This window comes from Pan troglodytes, chromosome 8 (assembly GCF_028858775.2).
Source record: "Pan troglodytes isolate AG18354 chromosome 8, NHGRI_mPanTro3-v2.0_pri, whole genome shotgun sequence".
NCBI lineage: Eukaryota > Metazoa > Chordata > Mammalia > Primates > Hominidae > Pan > Pan troglodytes.
In genome coordinates this window covers 103,864,682-103,886,578 of record NC_072406.2, presented here as the reverse complement: position 1 = coordinate 103,886,578, position 21,897 = coordinate 103,864,682, and the positions used below count along the sequence as shown (strand labels likewise).

General features: G+C 41.6%; 1 protein-coding gene across 1 annotated transcript; it reads left to right on the top strand.

Annotated features, from left to right (window-relative positions):
• Positions 1-10,623: 10,623 nt before the first annotated feature.
• Positions 10,624-15,548, top strand: PPP1R3C (protein phosphatase 1 regulatory subunit 3C). Its single transcript, XM_507911.7, has 2 exons — positions 10,624-11,027; positions 13,124-15,548. The coding sequence occupies exons 1-2, from the start codon at positions 11,014-11,016 to the stop codon at positions 14,061-14,063; spliced, it is 954 nt and encodes a 317-aa protein (XP_507911.2). The 5' UTR covers positions 10,624-11,013; the 3' UTR covers positions 14,064-15,548.
• Positions 15,549-21,897: the final 6,349 nt, after the last annotated feature.

Below are 21,897 nucleotides of genomic sequence, written 5' to 3'. Positions count from 1 at the left end.
CCTGCTTCTGCTTGCCCTCCATGGGCTGCACCCACTGTCTAACCAGTCCCAGTGAGATGAGCCAGGTACCTCAGCTGGAAATGCAGAAATCACCCGCCTCCTTGTGGTGGCTGCAGGTCTCGCTGGTAGCTGCAGACTGGAGCTGTTCCTATTCGGCCAGTTTGCCTGGGAATCAAGAAATATTTTTGAGTGTCTATGATTTTCTAGGCGTTGATAAGGGTAAGGGATACAGAGATGGATGATATTTGGTGCCTGTCCTCAGTGGGGCATAGTCTCATAGGGGAGATTGTTGCATAAACAAGTAAAAACATGGAGTGCTACAAAAGCTATCCTAGCTGTCTAAGCAAATTCATCTCTGGAGTACAGATAAAAGAGCAGGGCATTCTGTCTCTGTCTTAGGGTTGGGGGAAGTTTAACATTGGACATTTGAGCCAGACCTTGAAGGATGGATATGGTTTGGCCAGGTGAAGGACTTCCAGGGAGATGGAACAGTGGAAACAAACAGGAGAACATAGCACATTAAGGGAGGGACTTAGGTGACCCATGTACTTTCCACAATTAGAAGTGTACATTAGCCAGTGGAATTTTCCAGGAAATTTTAATGTCAGTGGTGATCTTCCACAAGCAATAATATGAGAGGCAGAAAGCAAGGAGACATTGGAAAACAGGAGAGGAAGAGGTATTTGAAGGCCCACAAGGAAAAGGGGAAGTTGGAAAATAGCCAGAAGTAGCAAAGAAGACTCAAAGGATGACAAATGGTTTATATATTAAAATAATTCCTGATGAGTTATCCCTTAAAAAAACCCAAGTCTCCATCAGTCCTGGTCTTGGTGTTTGACTTATGATCTGAAAACAAATCTGTCATGTCCTAGGACAACTTGTGCTTTTGCTGAGGTTCCTGAGTCTGGGGCATTGGGTGGTTTGGTTGGCACTGCTCTGTGGTACTTTTGAAATAACATTTCCCCCGACTGCCAACTTAATAGTACACTATCCTTATTTAGAGTTTTTGTCAATACTCCTCTTTAGACTGTTTCTGAAAGCATCTTTTGACAGTTCATGGTCTTGTCACCTGCTGATTCACCACATTCATTTCACATCACATCATTTCACATCGTTTCAACATCATCTTCTCAATTTCTGTGCAGGATTCTGAAACCAGCAAGTATTTTTCGTAACTAATATATACAATTTACCCAACAGGCGTGTGTTGTTTGTGCTGGGTATTGTGCCCAGTGTTGGAGAAACACAGATGAATAAGACATTGCCCTTACCCTCAGGGAGCTTACAGTCGAATGGAGGAGATAAACACAAACCAGATTTTTATAAAAGTAGATGGTAAATGAAATGATAAAAATAGTCACAAGGTCTTATGGAAAAGACAGAGGAAAGTCCCTGAGTTGGTGGAGGGAGGGCATGAAAGGCATCCTGGGCAGGTGACATCTGAGCTGAGCCTCAAAGAAGGACTGGGCATTAGTCAAGCAAAGGCAAATGGAGAGAGGATGCTCCAGGTGGGATGGGCACTTTGTGAGTACAAGTAGGGATAGGGAATGACAAATGAAAATGAAGTCGGTGAGACAGGCAGAGATTCTGGAGGACTATGAATGTCAGCAGTTTGTTTCAGTTGTTTATTTTTAGTAGATTGAGATTATGGGCAGCCATAGTAAGACTCTGTGGTCAGAACTACATTTTAGACACTTTGTTGGTTGTGAGAAACATGCACCTGAGTGACACAAGATAGACTGGGAAAAGCTGGTTCGAAGGCTATTACAATTCAAGTGAGGGATGATGAGTGACAAGGGAGTGGAGAAGGGGACATCGATTTTCGGAAGTAGTAAGAAGGTCAAAGCAGGTAGGACTTGGTGATTGATTAAATATGGAGGTGAAGAAGACAGAAGTGTCCAACAAGATGTTCATGCTTAGATCCTACTTTAATATCTGTGAATGAAGCAGCTAACTACTCAGATAAGGTATACACATGAGGTTAGGTCCTGGCTTGGAAGCCTGACCCAATTACTTAATAATTGTGAACCTTCTATAGTCATTCAGCCTTATCAGGTCTCAGTTTCCCCTTTTGCAAGATGAAATCAGAGGAGTGGCTTCACAGAGTTTTAATGAAGATTAAATAAAGGCTATGAAGGCAATTGTAAAGTTGAAAGAGGTAATCACGTGTAAATGTTATTGCTCATGTGTTGCCACTGTGATTTTGACCAATTGGATCTTGCATTTCTGTTTGTAGTTTGCAAAATAATAACTTCTTCCAGTATCAACTATGAAGAAGACTAAATTTTGTAAATAGCATTAAAACTTTGAATTTGGGGGTGGGACAGAGTAGAAGCAAGATAAGATAAAGTGATACCTAATCATCTTTTGCCCTGTTTTAAGCAATAGTCCTCTGTTCTTCTTCATCTTCTTTTTTTTTTTTTGATATGAAGTCCCGCTCTTGTCCCCCAGGGTGGAGTGCGATGGCATGATCACGGCTCACTGCAACCTCCGCCTTCTGGGTTCAAGCAATTCTCCTGTCTTAGCCTCCTGAGTAGGTGGGATTACAGGCACCTGCCACCATGCCCGGCTAATTTTTGTATTTTTAGTAGAGACGGGGTTTCACCATGTTGGCCATGCTGGTCTCGAACTCCTGACCTCAGGTGATCCACCCGCCTCCGACTTCCAAAGTGCTGGGATTACAGGCATGAGCCACCGCACCTGGCCCGTCTTCTTTTTAATTTAATAGCATTTAACTTAAAAAAAAACCCATTAGATTGTAGTCATATTGTAGCAGTGATTATATCATAAAATATGTAAAAGGACTGAGCAGTGGTAGATTCATAGTTTGTTCTTAACATTTATTTTCTTTCTTCTTTCTTCAGAAAGAAAAATTTATTTTAATCACCAGTGGTTTGAGCTCCAAATTTCTGTAACAAAGAAAACTCAACAATGTGTACAGGAAAGCAAGACCTAATGCTTTTTTGCTCAACATCATCACTTTTGATTATTGGAAGTTTTTTTTTTTTTTTTTGACAGGGGAAGTAACAGCATTTATCTCAAATAATTGCCAGTTTTACTAACTGACTTAAGAGTTTAATAGTTGTTCATTTAAAAAATTAATACCTTGCTAATAGACAGCAATAAGACTTGGAGAAAGTTGGCTTTAAAATGTGTTTTTCATGGACACATAGAGGGGAACAACAGACACTGGGGCCTACCAGAGGGTGGAGGGTGGGAGGAGGGAGAGGATGAGGAAAAATAACTAATGGGTACTAGGCTTAATACCTGGGTGATGAAATAATCTGTATAACAACTCCCTGTGACATGAGTTTACCTATATAATAAACCTGCACATGTACCCCTGACCTTAAAATACGTGTTTTTAAAACTGTGGCTGACATTCTAGAGAATTTACTACACTTCAGACAAAATATTAAAGCCCTAGTAAAAATAGTTGACTCAGTAGGATCTGGAAAATTGTTAATCCTCTCCAACTTTCCCCAGTTGGAACTTTCAACCACTTACCAGCCATTTAGCAGCTAAACAGAAACAGTTCTCTGATAGACACAAAGCTCTGACTTCGACCAGATCTGCTTTTTCTCCTCATGGTTAAAGGAGAAAATACAGCATTCCAGTTTAAAAGAAAGGAACAAAGAGTTCTGAACATCTTGTGGAGCGAGTAGTTATTAACAGTTATGTCCAGAGTTAGGAAAAAGTTGATGTGATATGTTTGTGTGTGTGTGTGTGTGTGTGTGTGTGTGAGGGGAGTGGACTCGTAGAGGAGGAGAGGTTTAATTTTGTCATATGAGAAAGAAAGTGTTATGGTACCTTACAAATGGGGGACTTGTTTTCAGTCTGGACTCCTCTGCCAAAGGGTCTTCAAAACCCCTCCAATAGCTAAGTTCACAGCTGAGTCCAGAAACCAGATACAGAGCTAAAAAATAGACTACTCAGGACAATATGAATCTGGTGAGTAAATAGTGGCCTAGGTAGGCAGAGAGCCTCTGCATCTCATAGGCTATTGGATTTTCAAGTAAAAATACAGATTGCAAAGTCACGATATAAATATTTAGTAAAAAAAACTAGAGGTGCACATCCCTGCCCAGATAGAACAATGAGAACACACACAAAGCATCCAGGCCCACCCAGTGCTGACACATCCCATCAGCTGTACCCATGAAGAGTTTTCTCCTGCTTCTTAGAAAGGAGGAACTTGAGATAGGAAAGAATGTGTACTTAAGAGTATACATTATGCTGGGTGTGGTGGCTCACACCTGTAATCCCAGCACTTTGGGAGGACAAGGCAGGCAGATCACTTGAGGTCAGGAGTTTGAGATCAGCCTGGCTAACGTGGTGAAACCCCATCTCCTCTAAAAATACAAAAATTAGCTGGGTGTGGTTGCACACACCTGTAATCCTAGCTACTCTGGAAGCTGAGGCACGAGAATTGCTTGAACCCAGGAGGCGGAGGTTCTAGTGAGCCAAGATCACATCACTGCACTCCAGCCTGGGAGACAGAGTGAGACTCTGTCTCCAAAAAAAAAAAAAAAGAGTATATTTAATACATTGTCTCAGTGAGTTTTTTCTCACTGAGTAATTGCCCCAGTACTTTTCTCTATCCCGTAAGTCCTAAGTTAAAAAGAAAACTCTTCGGCTAGGCGTGGTGGCTCACGCCTGTAATCCCAGCACTTTGGGAGGCCGAGGCGGGCGGATCACGAGGTCAGGAGATGGAGACCATCCTGGCTAACATGGTGAAACCCTGCCTCTACTAAAAATACAAAAAAATTAGCCAGGCGTGGTGGCGGGCACCTGTAGTCCCAGCTACTCGGGAGGCTGAGGCAGGAGAATGGCATGAACCCAGGAGGCGGATCTTGCAGTGAGCCGAGATCGCGTCACTGCACTCCAGCCTGGGCGACAGAGAGAGACTCTGTCTAAAAAAAAAAGAAAAGAAAACTCTCTAAGTCACCCAAATTACAGCGTGCAGGGCAGTTGAACCAGGCCAGCCATCCTTTTGCAGAATTCCCTCTTGAGATGCTTTATTCATACATGTTGCTGTGCCATCAAAGCACAGTAGTCCCCCTCCACAGAGGTGTGAATAAAATAATTTCTTCCATACATCCTCCCAATCCTCCCACCCCACCCTATATGTCTAGCCAGCTGCCCTTTTATTGAATAAGCCGTTCTTCAGCGCCTCTTATGAGAATTACCCACTGTATCATATATATGAAATTCTGATATGTAAGTAGTCTATTTTATGAACTCTTTCATCTCACTGATCTGTTTCTTTACACACACACCAATTCCAGTTTATTTTTTAAACTTTAACTTTATAACAAATTTAAGCTGACAGGGCTAGTATCTCCTCATTTTTCTTTTCAAAAATACTTTTTCTTCTTATTTTGATTTTTCTGATGTTGAAGTTTCCTATGAATTTTCGTACATTTTGGCTAGTTTCTAATTCTCCCCCTGAACAAGTCGTCTCTTTCCCATCTTCCATACACTCACATTAAAGCCTTTAAAATGCCCTTCAGTAGGTGTTTTAATAATTTCTGCATGGATTATTTCTAACTTACATGTTTATTCACCCTAATCTTTCGATGAATACAGAGAAACTGCAGCAACTTGATGGAACTATCGACACAAAAGCATGGTACCTCCCCCACAGTCAGATTGTTATTTTATTCTCTGCTTATTTCATTTTGTAGTACTTAGATCTCTAATTTTGTTCATGATAATCCAGCAGATTTTAAAAAATGTTTACACTTAAGATTCTCTCTCTTGGCCTGGCACAGTGGCTCAAGCCTATATAATCCTAGCACTTTGGGAGGCCAATGTGGACAGATCACTTGAGGCCAGTAGTTGGAGACCAGCCTGGCCAACACGGTGAAACCCCGTCTCTACTAAAAATACAAAAATTAGCCGGGCGTCATGGCACATGCCTGTCATCCCAGCTACTTGGGAAGCTGAGGCAGGAGAATCACTTGAATCTGGGAGGTGGAGGTTCGAGATAGTGCCGCTGTACTCCAGACTAGGCAACAGGTGACAGTCTGTCTAGAAAAAAAAACCTCTCTCCTTTGACCTCTCCTCCTCTTGCTCCCCAGCCAGAATCCTCACCTTTAGCCAAATTCTTCTCCTTGTAGTTACTCAATAAGTCCTGGTCCTCTTTGGCCATCCTGACCCCCAGAGGCCTCTCCTTTCTCTAAAGTCCTAAAGCATGTGTAGCAAATGTGTGTAATATTCACATGATCCATTTGCCACTAAGTCAACCTGATACAGTTATAGCATTCTTTTTTTTCATCCGCCCTCCCCTCTCCTTTTCCCCACCTCACCTGAGATACCTACATGTTTCAGGCGGCGTCCTGCACTTTCTTTTCTTTTCTTTTCTTTTTTTTTGAGAGGCGGTCTCACTCTGTCACCCAGGCTGGAGTGCAGTGGCGCGATCTGGGTTCACTGCAACCTCCGCCTCCTGGGTTCAAGTGATTCTCATGCCTCAGCCTCCCGAGTAGCTGGGATTACAGGCGCCCACCACCACGCCCAGCTAATTTTTTTATTTTTTAGTAGAGAAGGGGTTTGACTATGTTGGCCAGGCTGGTCTTGAACTCCTGACCTCAAATGATCCGCCCACGTCAGCCTCCCAAGTGCTAGGATTACAGGTGTGAGCCATCTCACCCAGGCCTGCACTTTCTTTAACCCCTTATTTTGCTAACAATTATGCTTTTCCACCACACCTAGACCATTCTCTACTCTTACTGGACTATTTTACAAATGGGGTTTGAGGTAAAAACTAAAAAATTTCCAGTAGTGAAAATTATACTTGAAAATCCCTTTAGTGCAAACGGAATGGCTGGTAGCATAGTCTACTTGGCAACAAGCAGATTTGTTAGTCCTTTCACTTCCCCACTTGCCTCTGGGAATATGCCCTTTGAGTGGAACGGCGGGGTGGCTGGCACCGTTTCAATGGTGATCTTATTTGCTCTCTCATTTGCTGAGCCACAAAGTTGTATTCTAGTCATCTAAATGCCCTAAAGATGATAGCACATCATATTTAAGTTCTTCCCATTTTCCTGGCCTTCCCAATTCCCGCTACCTCCTTGAAGCTTCCACAGATATTCCACAGCGAGCCTTCTCCTTTCAGGATCTCTCTGGCCTTCGGAGCTGCTTTTTGGTCTTGGTAGCTACCAGTGTGGTGCTTGTCTTTTTCAGAGCAACTCACACACTAGAAGCGTGGATTCTAGAGGGGCTTGAAACCTGATCCTGTCACCTACTAGCTGTGTGATCTTGGACAATTGGCCCCTTCGATGTCTTCATGTTCTTCATCTGTGAAATGGATTTCTACCTCACCGGATTCTTATAAAGATTACATGAGTTAATATTTCTAAGTGCTTAAAATAGTGCTGAGCCCAAAGTAAGCACTATATGGTTTTCAGGTTGTATCCTTTTACTTAATATTGGAGTTCCTGTTGAATGTAGCTAAAGAAGGAAGAAGAAAATAGTGTACGAGAGCGCTTACTATTAGCTGAGACAAATGAATTGGCACCTTTTTTTTCTCCAAAATGCAAAACCTGCTCCTTTTAATAATAATTTAAAAAAAAACAGTTCTCAACTTCCCTGACTCTTTCACTGAAACTTCGTAAGTGATCTTCAAGATCACTTATGAGGTTTCTCTCAGTTACCACTAACTGTGGTTAAAGTACTGACATTTTTATATTAATAACTATGAGGCTGAATTCTCAAGTACTTTCTTGATTAGGCACTGAAAAAAGACAAGCTTGCAGAAAATGAGTTGGCAACTTGGCAACCCCCCCGGGGTGTTTTTCCAAAGGCAGCTCTCAGGCAACATGTTGAGTGAATGCTGTTAAGAGACCCACTTGTGTAAGCCCCACAATTATCAGCTCCTTGGTTAGTAGCTTCTTAAAATGTCCGCTGGGTATTCCATGAATTTGTTTTTCTGTAGTAGTGATTGTAACCTCCTCAAGGTCAAAGGATTATGACTGCTGAGACTTTGTAACCCCTGGCATGGAGCTGGAAATACTGCATAGCTCAATAATTTCCTGCTGATAGATTGATTGTTAAGATGGGTAGGACCAAGCAATGTTTAGATGCTGCCAAACCACAGTGGGAGAAATCCTATGAATAATAGTACAACTCCCCACAATTCCTTTCTACTTTGTCTTCATTGGTGCAACCCACAACTAAGAACACTGATTCCATCCTAGTTTCTCTCATTCAATAATGAAGGGGAGCAAAAGCTGGGAAGGAAACAGAAGTGAAAAGCCTGGATCATCCAGTTTAGAGGTTTATTGAGTGAGTGTTGAGTCCTTTTAGGAGAAAGCATGGTCTCCCTGAATTCCATTTGAAGGAGCTGAAAGGGAGAGTGACTTCTATGGCATTAGCTAACACCAGGGGGCAGGAGAGAAAGCTGTATGAATGGAACAGGCTGAAAGGGTGGTGTGAGTAAATGGCACAAGCATGTGAAAATTTCCACCACAGTTCTTGGCACCTAGCAGTACGCTATATGTGTTAGTTGAATCCCAGAGTTTTAACGCCCTTGAAAAATTATTTCTTAATTAAGTCGTGTATGTTCATTGTAGAAAAATTAAGAATAACAACAGAGCAGCAAAACAACGAAGACATTTTTAATCACTCATAATCTCACCATTCCAAAATGAACTGTTCACATTTCTGTAGAGCACATTCTGTTTTCTATGCATGGATACCTTTCCCTCAAAATGCGATCACCATAAATTGTTATTCATGTTTCTCCATAGTTTTAACTGGTAATGTTTACTATTTAGCTCAACATATAATCATGGGTAGAGGAAAAGAATACCCAGGGTTCTAGTTTTGGCTCAGACCTAGCCAGCCCCTGGCAAGCAGCTTGACCTGTCTAAGCTTTCAGTTCCTCATCTGTGAAATAAAGAGTTTGATGCCTATCACCTCCTTCTACCTCCATAATTCTAACCATTGATGGGTCATTAAAATAAGACAATATGGTGCAGCGGTTATTGCTCTGGTATCAGCCAGGCTCTAATCCCTGCTCTACCTGTGAGATCCTGGGCAGGTTTTTTTTTGTTTGTTTTTTGTTTTTTGTTTTCGAGATAGAGTCTCGCTCTGTTGCCCAGGCTGGAGTGCAGTGGTGCAATCTCAGCTCACTGCAAACTCCGCCTCCTGGGTTCAAGCGATTCTCCTGCCTCAGCCTCCAGAGTAGCTGAGAGTACAGGTGTGCACCACCATGCCCGGCTAATTTTTGTATTTTTAGTAGAGAGAGGGTTTCACCATGTTGGCCAGGCTGGTCTTGAACTCCTGGCCTCAAGTGATCCACTGGGCAGATTTCCTGACTATTCAGTGTCTCCGTTTTCTTTTCTCTAAAATGGGATTAATAATTGGACATATCACATAGGGTTGTTGTGAGGATTGAATTGATAGCACATAGTGTTTGGCACAGAGTAAAGGCTCAACAAGCAGCAGCTGTTCTCAATATTTTAGCTCAGGCACCAGGCGCCTTGAGGTGATAGAGTAAAAACTCTAGCTGAGAGATCAAGTAGAAACTTGGGAACTAGCCCGGGTGGAACACAATCACTGGGCATCGTGCTGAGTCTGTTCATTGGCACCATCTTACTTCATCCTCAGAACGTTACTATCTCCGTTTTACACTTGAGGAAACTGAGGTTAGAACTTGCCTAGATTCGTGTAGCTAGTAAGTGTCAGTCCAAAGACCTTCCAGCTAGTTTTGGTTGAGCTAAAGCGGCTAGAAGACCTGCCATTAGTTAGATATTTCATTTCAAAAATAAAACCCAGGCATGAAGTGCCTTTCCCAGTGATATTCAGTGTGATTTTTTTCTTCACTCTAATAATTTTAACAATTCCACTGTTTGACAGTTGTTTAAAAGACATAGGAATTTTTGTATATTTTAATTGACTAATGGATAGCTCAATTAGGGGAGCAAAACTAGGATGTGGGTTTTATAAAAATAATTTAGACTTGACTTAGACATTTAATTTTACAGTTGTAAATGATGGTCTAAAAATTCCTCAAACTAATCAAAATAATGAAACCTCAGCGAAAGTGAGTGGCTCAGAAGGCCCATGAAACATACGGCGTGATTTTTTAAATTTTATTTTAACATTTTGATTTCCACACCACTGCCAAAGGACGTCAGAATTCAGTAAGGGATTTGGGTTGACTGCTGCCTCTTGACCGGCTGTATGTGTGAAAAGGGTCATTTCACTTCCGGCTTTAGTGTTCCCCGCAGGGGAGAAAATTGAAGAATAGACAGAAATACAAAGTGTTTTTTAATTAAATGCCACCTTGGTGTTTTATGGGGTCGTATGCTTTCCTAACAACATTTGTTAGATAAGTTGGTAATTCCTGGCAGCTGTCTACTGTGTGGTGCATCTGTGAACTCATACTAATCGAAAAGCATGCAGCCAGTTTGGGATCGCGCAGGCTAAGGTGAGGGAGAAATGCGGATACACCGGGTAATGAACGATATAAACATTTCAAATGCGATACACATTCGGTTTGAGCCACATCTTCTGTGTGCAGATTCACCCGCAGTGACCCACAAAGCTATTCCCAAGTAACAGCCGCCCCAAGCCTGAGGCACTGGCGCCCCGCCTGGGCGAGGCTGGCTGCGCTCTCTCTTGGCCGGCGCCCGCTGCATGCGGTACGTGCCTGCCCGGCCCCTAGCCCAGGGTTCCCGTTACGCAGCTGGTTCCAGCTGGCCGCGGAGTCCCAGAGCCTCCCCGGGATGCCCAGCTAGCTCTCTGCACGTCCGGCCCCGGGGCGATCACGTTCCCGGGGCGAGGGCTCGCGCCCCAGCTGGGCGCTGGTTGGTCGCGCCATGGGGCTCGAGGCCCGGCGATTGGTCCCAGGGATCGGGTCACGTGCTTGGGAGCAGATAAGCGGCCTCTAGGCGCCGGGCCCTCAGTCTCTCCCAGCGACCGCCGCGGGGGCAAGGCCTGGAGCTGTGGTTCGAATTTGTGCAGGCAGCGGGTGCTGGCTTTTACGGTCCGCCGCCTCTCTGCCTAATGAGCTGCACCAGGTAGGTTCGTTGCAACTCTGCGCGCTAGGAACACAGGGGAACGCGCAGCTGTGGGGAAGTTGGGGGGCGTTTCAGTTCTACCATCTCTGGAAATGGACACCCCAGGGGGAGGACAAGTGGACTGACTGCGTAGTTGAATCTGGCAACCGAGAGGCCTTGGAGGTGTAGAAATTTGGCTCTATTTCTTAAGCAGAGCCTATTTTAGTAATCAGCATCTTAAAGCAGAAATTATCTTAACGTGAATCAGCTTGAGTTCGGATTTTCTCATGGATGCGGCTGTTCTTTTGGTCCTGCACAAATGTCCCAAAGACTCGGGCAGCTGAAGTGGTGAGAACAGCACTCTGACATTGCTGGTTAGGTGGTTTAGCTTGGAGGAAAAAAATTACAGGACGACGTTTGCATTCATTCGTCCTTCTTATCACAGTTTGCCATAGCAAAATCTCAAGAGTTTGAGCAAACGATTACTTTTAACTCTTGTCCAGGACTTAAAGTTCCAAGGAAATCACCCAAACTAAAACTGTCTTTCTATAAATGCAAAAAGTAAAAAAAAAAAAAAAAAAAACCTCCCGTAAAACTACTTTAAATAGCTTCTCCAGACATAGCTTAGCAGAAGACTTCTCTAAAAATCCTGCCTATTAACTATTATTAGACCCACAAATATAGCTTTTGCTTTCATTTGTTTGTTCTAAGTTTGCAGATCTCCCAGAAAAACCCCAGAGCTAATACAGTAAATTCTGCGAGTGTTATTACACACTTTTGTGATAATGACCACTTGCATACATGTTTAGAGCTGCTGTGAGGAGAGTTACTAAAGCCAGACTGAGAAATGTCGTGTACAGTATACACACACCTCTTACTTGTAAGGCTAAGATAGGGAAAAAAATCTTAATACCATAAGCTTGGAAATATATGATGAGGGCTAAAGGTCAGAGAAAAGTCTTCTTTGTAGATGCTTCTTGGTTTAATATTGCTGAGCATAGTCATGTTTAAAACTTTAAATGGCTTTATTGTCTTTCTACTTATAAATGTCTATTAGAAAATGCCAAAAAAGAACAAAAATGAAAATAGATAATCTATAATCCTATCACCCAGAAATAATAATTATTAAATTATTAAGAAAGGTGTATTTCCTATAGAGTTTTTCAATATTTATAAGTTTATATATATAAAATGTATGTTTTAAAGCACTCCAACTTTCAGGTAATCAGTTTTTCCACTTAAATGTGGACTTGTCATGGGCATCTCTTTAGGTGAATTATCAATTATATAGTTTTTAAGTGCATATGAATTGTTGGCTTGTATTTCAGTGGTTATTTGTGAAAAATAAGAGCATGATAATCAAAGTGCAAAGATGATTCTTTGACTTCTTCTCTAGCCTTCTCACTCTCAAAACTGTTGCATGTTATTTTTGTTTTTTTTTTTCAAGTGAATTACCTTACCAGAGAAGTGTCAATCAATTTAGCAGCAAAATAAGCCAATGTAGCCAGAGGGAGCAGAGGGTCTGGAACTGTGGCTCCTGAACCTGTCTGGTCATTAGAATCACCTGGGAAGCTTTAAGAACATACCCATCCCTTGGCCCTAGCCCCAGAAGTTCTGCTTCAGTAGTTCTGAGTCCCAGGAATTGGAAAGAAAGAAGAAAGAGAAAGAGAGAGAGAGAGAAAGAAAAAAAAGGAAGAAAGGAAGGAAGGAGGGAAGGAGGAAAGGAGGAAAGACAAGAAAGAAAGAAAATGAATTCCCTAGACATAGTGACCAGACAGGTTTGAGGACCACTGGTCCAGAACAGAGCACACAGTTCTCAAGGCTGCCTTGGAGATAATCAAATCGAACCCTTTTATTTCTCAGATGGGGAAACTGAGACCCCCATCACCCTCTAAGTGTTTTAAGCAATTAACAGCCTTTAGCCGGCCAAGGGTAGAGGTAGACATAGAAGATCTGATCACTTAATACTGTTCTCTTTTACTACATATGATAGCACCTGCCTGATATCTAGTGCACTGGCTATAATTCAGTCAGCACAAAAATAGTACATATGTATTTGGCACTGGGGAAGAGCATTTCCGATCCAGGTGATAATCCCTCTTCCTTCTGCATTCCAGAATGATCCAGGTTTTAGATCCACGTCCTTTGACAAGTTCGGTCATGCCCGTGGATGTGGCCATGAGGCTTTGCTTGGCACATTCACCACCTGTGAAGAGTTTCCTGGGCCCTTACGATGAATTTCAACGAAGACATTTTGTGAATAAATTAAAGCCCCTGAAATCATGTCTCAACATAAAACACGAAGCCAAATCACAGAATGACTGGAAGTGCTCACACAACCAAGCCAAGAAGCGCGTTGTGTTTGCTGACTCCAAGGGCCTCTCTCTCACTGCGATCCATGTCTTCTCCGACCTCCCAGAAGAACCAGCGTGGGATCTCCAGTTTGATCTCTTGGACCTTAATGATATCTCCTCTGCCTTAAAACACCACGAGGAGAAAAACTTGATTTTAGATTTCCCTCAGCCTTCAACCGATTACTTAAGTTTCCGGAGCCACTTTCAGAAGAACTTTGTCTGTCTGGAGAACTGCTCATTGCAAGAGCGAACAGTGACAGGGACTGTTAAAGTAAAAAATGTGAGTTTTGAGAAGAAAGTTCAGATCCGTATCACTTTCGATTCTTGGAAAAACTACACTGATGTAGACTGTGTCTATATGAAAAATGTGTATGGTGGCACAGATAGTGATACCTTCTCATTTGCCATTGACTTACCCCCTGTCATTCCAACTGAGCAGAAAATTGAGTTCTGCATTTCTTACCATGCTAATGGGCAAGTCTTTTGGGACAACAATGATGGTCAGAATTATAGAATTGTTCATGTTCAATGGAAGCCTGATGGGGTGCAGACACAGATGGCACCCCAGGACTGTGCATTCCACCAGACGTCTCCTAAGACAGAGTTAGAGTCAACAATCTTTGGCAGTCCGAGGCTGGCTAGTGGGCTCTTCCCAGAGTGGCAGAGCTGGGGGAGAATGGAGAACTTGGCCTCTTATCGATGAATTAAGCAACAATGTAACTGGTCTTGACTTGTCATATTCCCCCATGCAATCCTAGGTCTGTATTGCTCAATTTTAGGAAGCCTTTGCTACTCCATCAGTAGGTTTAGATTTGAGCTTTTGAGACCTGGCTATGGAAAAGAAAGACACTTGAGAATTTAGTGTTGGGGTCTGTACAGATGATGCTACCCAATTTGGCTTTGGAGGATCAAGTAACAGGTTGAAAACTATTTTTATAAAGGTAATACTTTTTCAGTTCCTTTCCTCCTTCCCTCTCAATCCACTAGCTTTCATGTTGGGCAAGGAAAAATTGAGGAAGGATGGCTGATGGTGATGGAAAGCTGTGTTAATGGTATGAGGAATGTGTGAAAAGTATACACAAAGGGCTCTGAAGCTCAAGTCAGAGGAGTGGGAGGTCTGATCATTGTTGGTGGAAAAACGTAAGGTTATTTTGTGTTTTTAAGTTGGTTTTACAATTCTTTCCTGGGGAAATTATTTCTGGAGGGGAAAAAGATCCATTCTACGTATCCTTGTGGAGAAAAGCTAAATAACCTTTAAGAATGTGGGTGGTATTGGAGAAAGAAGATGAATTATAGCTCTGGAGAGTCAAGATCTTAAGTGAAGCCTTTCTGTTCAGATGTGATCTATAAAAAATCATAATTTGGGGAAAGTTTAAGCAAATCTGGCTTTGTAGTCCTGATGTTATAAGTGACTTTGTGATCAAACTGTCAGGCTTGGGTTCTTGTTATAGAATGCTTGGTATAGAAAAACCATGCCATCATTAATGGCTAACAACACGTAGGGACTTCATGTCATGTCAAAGATAGCTCTTTGCAAGTGCCTTGATTAAACCAGAAAACTGTCATCATTTAACCCAGATATCTGAATGGTCATCCGGTAACTCATGAGTTTTTGGCCTCATAAGATGGTCCACTCTGTACACAGGCATTCCTCCTGCAATAATGCTGTATCTTTGAGACCGTTGTCAGTGTACACAACTCACATCCTTCATATTGAAGGTGACTCATTTTTCTGCACACTTTTTTGATGTGATGTTTGACGTGAGGCCCGACACTAGGATTCTCAATGCAAGAATCCAGTACCTTGCACATAGAAGTAGCAACCCATCCCTTGCCTATTTTCATCTTGCTGTTTTCTTTTTTTTTTAAAAATGGATGTGACTTGTTTTGAATGTTTTGTATTATACTTGTTTTTGTGTGTGCATAAATTCATTCTGTAGGATCTTAAGAAAAAGAGTCCCAGAATGTTGCTTCTATTATTGTGCACAACCATTGAGAGGTGTTACAAGAATGCAGTTAATTTTAACATGTGTGATGTGCCATGGTGGAAAAGTACTATCGGAATAACTCTGCAGTGACAGAATTTGAAGTTTGGCTAGCATCCATACTTTTCTACTGTAAATATTTCACTCTCCTCTAGCTATCCTTGATGAGCTTCTCGCTTTAAGAATAAATGTGTTTGATATAAGGCCTGAGTATATTTTCTTTCTCAAAGCCACAGTCAAATAAGAAACTCAACTGACATTCTCATTTTTCATTTAGGAACAACTGAGCAGAGTTAGTATGGACCAAGACATGGATCCAACTGAGGATATTCACAAGGCCCCAGTCTCATTAGTGAGCACACTTCCTACCACCTGACCATTAGGGCTGGAGAGCAGGGGCAATAACTTGAGCTGTTGCTACTACTTCTTCCCCTACCCTGACTGTCCTCATCTATGGTTTCTGCTCACACACACACAATCTGCTGGGTCAGGGTTATGTTGGAGGCCATGTCTCAGCTTTAAAATGGGGAAGGAGTTGGTGTGGGAAAGGTTGGAGTGGCTGCTACATCTTGAGCTACAGCACGTTCCTGAACGGGCAGAACTTCCAGCTGCACAGAGGGGCATAGGGAAGGGGCAGTAGGCGCCAGTCCTGGACTGAAGGGAGCAGCACAGCTCCTTGGGGTGAGAGGCAGCAGGTCCATGAACCTAAGTTGTTGCTCCAGTTCTGCCTAAAATCTGCACAGTGTATCTAAAGAAAGATCTGCACAGTGTTGACCAATCTACTAAAAAGGCCCAATTATGAAGAATAAACTTTTATCATATCATAGAATCCTCTATGTCAGAGCTGTAAACCACAGGCCTGCAGGCTGTATCTGGGTACAGATGTATTTTATTTGACACGGGATTTTTAAAGAATTTATTGCCATGATATAACCATCAGCAGACTACATTAAAAAATCTGGGTTTACTTTTTTTCCTAAAAAAATTGTAAGGTCTCCCCACATGGCAACAAATACATGAAGTTGAATAGTAGCTGTGCCCCTTAGATGGGGCATGCATCCTAGATGGGTCAAACTGCCTTGTTTTGGCCACAGTCTCTACCCATGCCTTCACTCTCTCACACTATCTGCCGAGCTCTGTAAGAGCTGGAATTTGTAGCCCCTATTTTGTTTCCTCTCTATTTATGCTGATGGTTTGGTGGACTGCCCTGTTCCCAAGGGATGGAGAAAAATCAAACTTGGGTCTGACAGGGACCTGGAAGACCATGGGGCTCAAGTGCCTAACTTTATAAAAGAAGAAACTAAGATCCAGATAGGTGAAGTGACTTGTTCAAGGTAGTGTGGCCAGGGTGAGCCAGCTGAACAGTGACTTGTCACTTAGTGTCCCTCCCTCTGCTTCACACAGCCTCCTTGAAATCTCCCATGGAGTTGCCCCTTCTCCCGCAGCCCCCTTCTTTCAGGAGAGCTATTTTCAGGCAGGCATGACCAGCTTGACCCAATTTTGGGGTGACCCTGGGCAGCTGATGAGGGAGGAGCTGGTCAAAGAGCAGGGTGTTCCTGGAGCTTTACTATCAAATAGAATTAACTGCATTTCACATCCTGATATCTCGCCTAATAGTAGAAGCAACTTTGCTTTTAAAATTTAACATGAGAGAATAACTTAAATTTGGAATGCATGATATTCTGTTCCAAAAAATATTAAGTTTAATTTAGTTATTTAAGGAAGGACTATTTTTTTTCTCTCTACATTGATGGCTCTCCTTTTAGTTCATCCCCAGACTGAAAGGATGGAAAACTCTAGGGTGGCAGTGAACTGTGCATCTTTATCAATGTGAATCCAAAAGTTCTGCACAAGTTTGAGTGACCCTTCAAGCTGCAAAGGGAGAATCTCTTCCTCAGCTTTCATCTCTAGGTTCCTCATAGAGTTTTTTGGCAGCTACTGGGAGCTGTAATCTGAAAAAACCCTCTCATTAGTGGGCAAGGATCCCAAACTCAAAGCAGTCCATGTGCACTGTTGCTGACTCCTGGCCTTGACTTTTCCCTCTTTTTGACAATGAGTGGACACCCATTCCTGGATTTGGATGGTCCCTCTAAGCCAGTGGTCCTTAACTTTGCCTGCATATCAGATTTAACTGGTAAGCTTTACAAAATACTGATGCCTCCCCCTGAACCTTATAAGATTTGGATTTAATTGGTCCAAGTCGTGGCCTGTGCATTGGACAGTTCTGAAAACTTTCCAGATGTTTCCAATATGCATCAAGTTTGAGGACCTCTGATTTAAGCTGTGTGAAGTGTTTTCAACTGTCCCGATTCACAGAACAGAGTCATGTAATGGCTCAGAGGATTCCTCCACCCACTTACACACACACACACACACACACACACACACACACACACACACACACACACTAAATAAAAATAAAAAATAAAATTAAAAATTAAATATTAAAAATAAAAAAAACAAAAACCAACCAGATGGTGAAATAGAGCTCCATAGTGATTAAAATTTGCTGAAGATTACAGAAATAGTAGAGCTTGGCCTACTGCCCCTTCTCCAATACCCCCAGCCCTGCCCGTACCATCTCCTGCTAAACAACCTGGACATGGACTTCTTAATTTTACTAATCAATTATCTCTTTTTCTCTTTTCTGATCTTTTGTGTATAGGAGTAGGTTAATGAGGAGGCTTTTTGGCACAAGTGACATGATCCCTTGACTCACGTATCTTCAACTACAAAGGAAATAGATTATCCTACAATACAAGATGCAAGGTAGAGTGTTTTCAAAGTTGGTTAAGTCAGTGGCTTAAACTCAGGTTATTTCTGTTTTTTTCATTTTACCATCCTCATTACTCTTTCTTTCTTTTTTCTTTCTTTTTTTGTTTTTTGAGACAGTCTTGCTCCATCACCCAGGGTGGAGTGCAGTGGTGCAATCTCAGCTCACTGCAACATCTGCCTCCTGGGTTCAAGCGATTCTTGTGCCTCAGCCTCCCAAGTAGCTGGGACTACAGGCACGCACCACCACACCCAGCCAATTTTTGTATTTTTAGTAGAGATGGGGGTTTCCCCATGTTGCCCAGGCTGGTTTCGAACTTCTGACCTCAAGTGATCTGCCCGCCTCAGCCTCCCAAAGTGCCAGTATTATAGGCGTGAGCTACTGTGCCCAGCCTATCCTCATTACTCTTGATTGTCCCTGTGCTAACTTCCTAATGATAAAATGGCTGCCATAGTTTCCAGGCATGTTAAGCAGACACAATAGCCCCACCAGGAGAAGGAGCCTATCTCTTCCTTGTGTCACTTTTTTTATGGGTGAATAAACCTTGTCCAGAAGCTTCTCTTATCCTCCACTGCAGACTTGCAGACTCTCCCCTATGTTTCACTGACCAGAATTAAATCATGGTTCTGTACGTGAACTAGTCTCTGCACAGGGAAATGGGACTTCATGATTGGCTCAGAAAAGTCAGGATTCCTACCCCACAACTGCCCACTCAATCAGGGGTTAGAGAAGGTCTAGCCTTCTGAAACACCAAGTCATTTAGTAGAAGAATACTGGGACTCCATCTCATGGCTCCCCTTGACACAGGCATTCATAAATTGTTGAGGCCCATTGTTTCAGCAGCAACTCAAAAACAATTATTCACAGGGCCAAGGTAATACGAGCCAACTTTTCAGTTTGTAATTAAGGATAGAATTGAGGTATCCAGAGAAGCAGATGAATCACATACTTTTCACATGTTAAGAAATTAGGTCTGGAGTCAGACAGAACTAGATTTAAATCTCTATCCCACCAGTTTTGTGGTGCAGCCTTCATCAAGTGACTTAATGTCTCCAAGTCTCAGTGTTCCTATCTTTAAAATGGGAACAATAACAATTCCTACCTCACAGAGTGATTATGAGAATAAAGTGAGATCATGGAGATGATGCGTTAACAAAGTATTTGGCCAATAGTATGTAATAAATAAATATGTATTGTCACTAATACTAATGATAAAAAGTTTCCCCACAAATTTTTCTTTTCACAGTGTTAATCTCAAATTTGAGATTCTTTTCTCAAATAAGGACTTAGTACTAATATTAGTATTCTGTGTTACTGATTGGGACAGTACAGTATCTGAATAGCACTGTAGGAAGAGTCACTCATTCATCCAACATATATTTATACAGCACTAACTATGTGTTTGGCACTGAATATATAGTGATGAACAAGACAAGACAAACATGATTTCTGCTGTCATGGAGCATGAGTGCTGGAGACATTTTCACATCTCTACCCTATCACTTCATAGTAACACCCCAGCTGGATAATTTTGGGTAAGTTGCACTATCACTCAAGTCTCAATTTAATCCTCTATGAAATGGGTTGATTATTTACAAGCTTGTTGTGAGGCTTAATAACAACAGTGGTGTATTAGTCTATTCTCATGCTCCTAATAAAGACATACCCAAGACTGGGTAATTTATGAAGGAAAGTGGTTTAATGGACTCACAGTTCCACATGGCTGGGGAAACCTCACAATCATGGCAGAAGGCAAAGGAAGAGCAAAGGGACGTCTTACAAGGTGGCAAGCAAGAGAGCTTGGGCAGGGGAGCTCCCATTTATAAAACCATCAGATCTCTTGAGACTTATTCATTACCATGAAAACAGTATGGGAGAAACTGCCCCCATGATTCAGTTATCTCCACTTGGCCCTGCCCTTGACACATGAGGATTATTACAATTCAACATGAGATTTGGGTAGGGACACAGCCAAACCATATCAAGTGGCTTATAATTATATAACCCTTATTACGTGGTCAGCACGATTCTAAGTTATAGCCTCATTTAACTCTCACAACAGTTCTGTGAGGTTGGTTTCTCTTATTAACCTCATTTTACAGTTGAGGAAACTGAGGCACAGGCAAGATTTGTGACTTGTCTAAGGTCAGAGGGTTAGTAAGTGTTGGAGCTAAGACTTGAGCTCAAACTTAAAAGTTTGTGGTCACAGCATTTACACTGTGATACTTCTCAAAACTCTTATTCATAGTGTACCTTTTAAGTATTTTGTATATTTGTATTTAACCCAGTTCTTGATATATTTGAGTTGACGTATACCATTTTATTATTTGTTTTGTATTTGACCCATTTGTTTATGTTCCTTTTCATTTCTGGTTTTCTTTTGGATTTTTTTGGTTATTCTATATTTTCCAGTTTATTAACTTATTAGTTACGGATTCTTTTCTTTTAGTGATTACCCTAGTGATTACAACACACATCCTTTATTCTTACAGTATAGTGAAAATGATCATTTTGACACCTTCTTTGATAAAGCTAGGACCTTAAGCACTTTACCATCCTCCTATCATTTGCATTTTTATTATATATTTTAATTCTAAATATACTTTAAGCCCCATGAGATAGGATCATGTTGTTTTGTTCAGTCACCATTATTTTTTTATTTGTCTGTGTTTTACTCCTTCTGTTATTCTTTCTGTATTTCTGTGTTTCCATCTTGGATCATTTTTCCTTTGGCCTGAAAAAAATCCCTTTAGTATTTCTTTGAATGTATGTTTGTTGGTGAAGAAGTCTCTCAGTTTTTGTTTAATTGAAAACATCTTCAGCTTTCATTATTGAAAGACAGTTTCAGTAAATATATATTTTTAGGTAGGGATTTAGGTGGAGGTTAGAAAATTCTCTGCTATTATCTCTTCAAATATTTCCTCTGTCTCATGTTCTTTCTCTTCTCTTTCTGGGACTCTGATTAGACATATGTTATATGTTTTCACTTTGCCCCACTGTCTTATCCTCTTTTCTCTATTTCCCACTCTTTTTTCTGTCTGGGCTTCAGTTCATATATTTGCTATTGACTTGTTTTCCAGTTCACATAGCCTTTCTTTGGCTATGTCTAATTCTGCTTTTAAATACATTCCTGCATTTTTTATTTCAGCTATATTTTTGAGTTAAAATTTTTATTTAGTTATTTTTTATAGTTTCCAATTTTCTGGGAACATCTTCATTTTTCATCCTTTTCCCCCCTTTCCTCTATTTTTCTTGGAAATGGTAATGATAGTTAATCTCAAAGTACTTGTCTACTAATTCCAAAATCTGATCTCCTGCGGGTCTGATTCTGTCATATACTTTTTTCTTGTTTTTTTTTTTTTCATGTGGTCTTGCCTTTTGGTATTCTAATAATGTTTGATTAAATGACAAGTATTATGTATAACAAAAGTAGATATTAAAAATTTCAGGGCTGGGCATGGTGGCACATGCCTGTAAACCAAATGCTTTGGGAAGCCGAAGTGGGTGGATTGCTTGAGCTCAGGAATTCAAGACCACCCTGGGCAACTTAGCAAAACCCTGTCTCTACGAAAAAAAAAAAAAAAAAACCCACAAAAATTAGCTGGGTGTCGTGATGTAGGCCTGTAGTCCCAGCTACCTGGGAGACTGAGGTGGGAGGATCCCTGGAGCCCAAGAGATTGAGGCTGCAGTGAGCTGTCATCATGCCACTGCACTCCAGCCTGGGTGACAGAGTGAGAGCCTGTTTAAAAAAAAATTTTTTTTTTCAAGAAAATAGATGA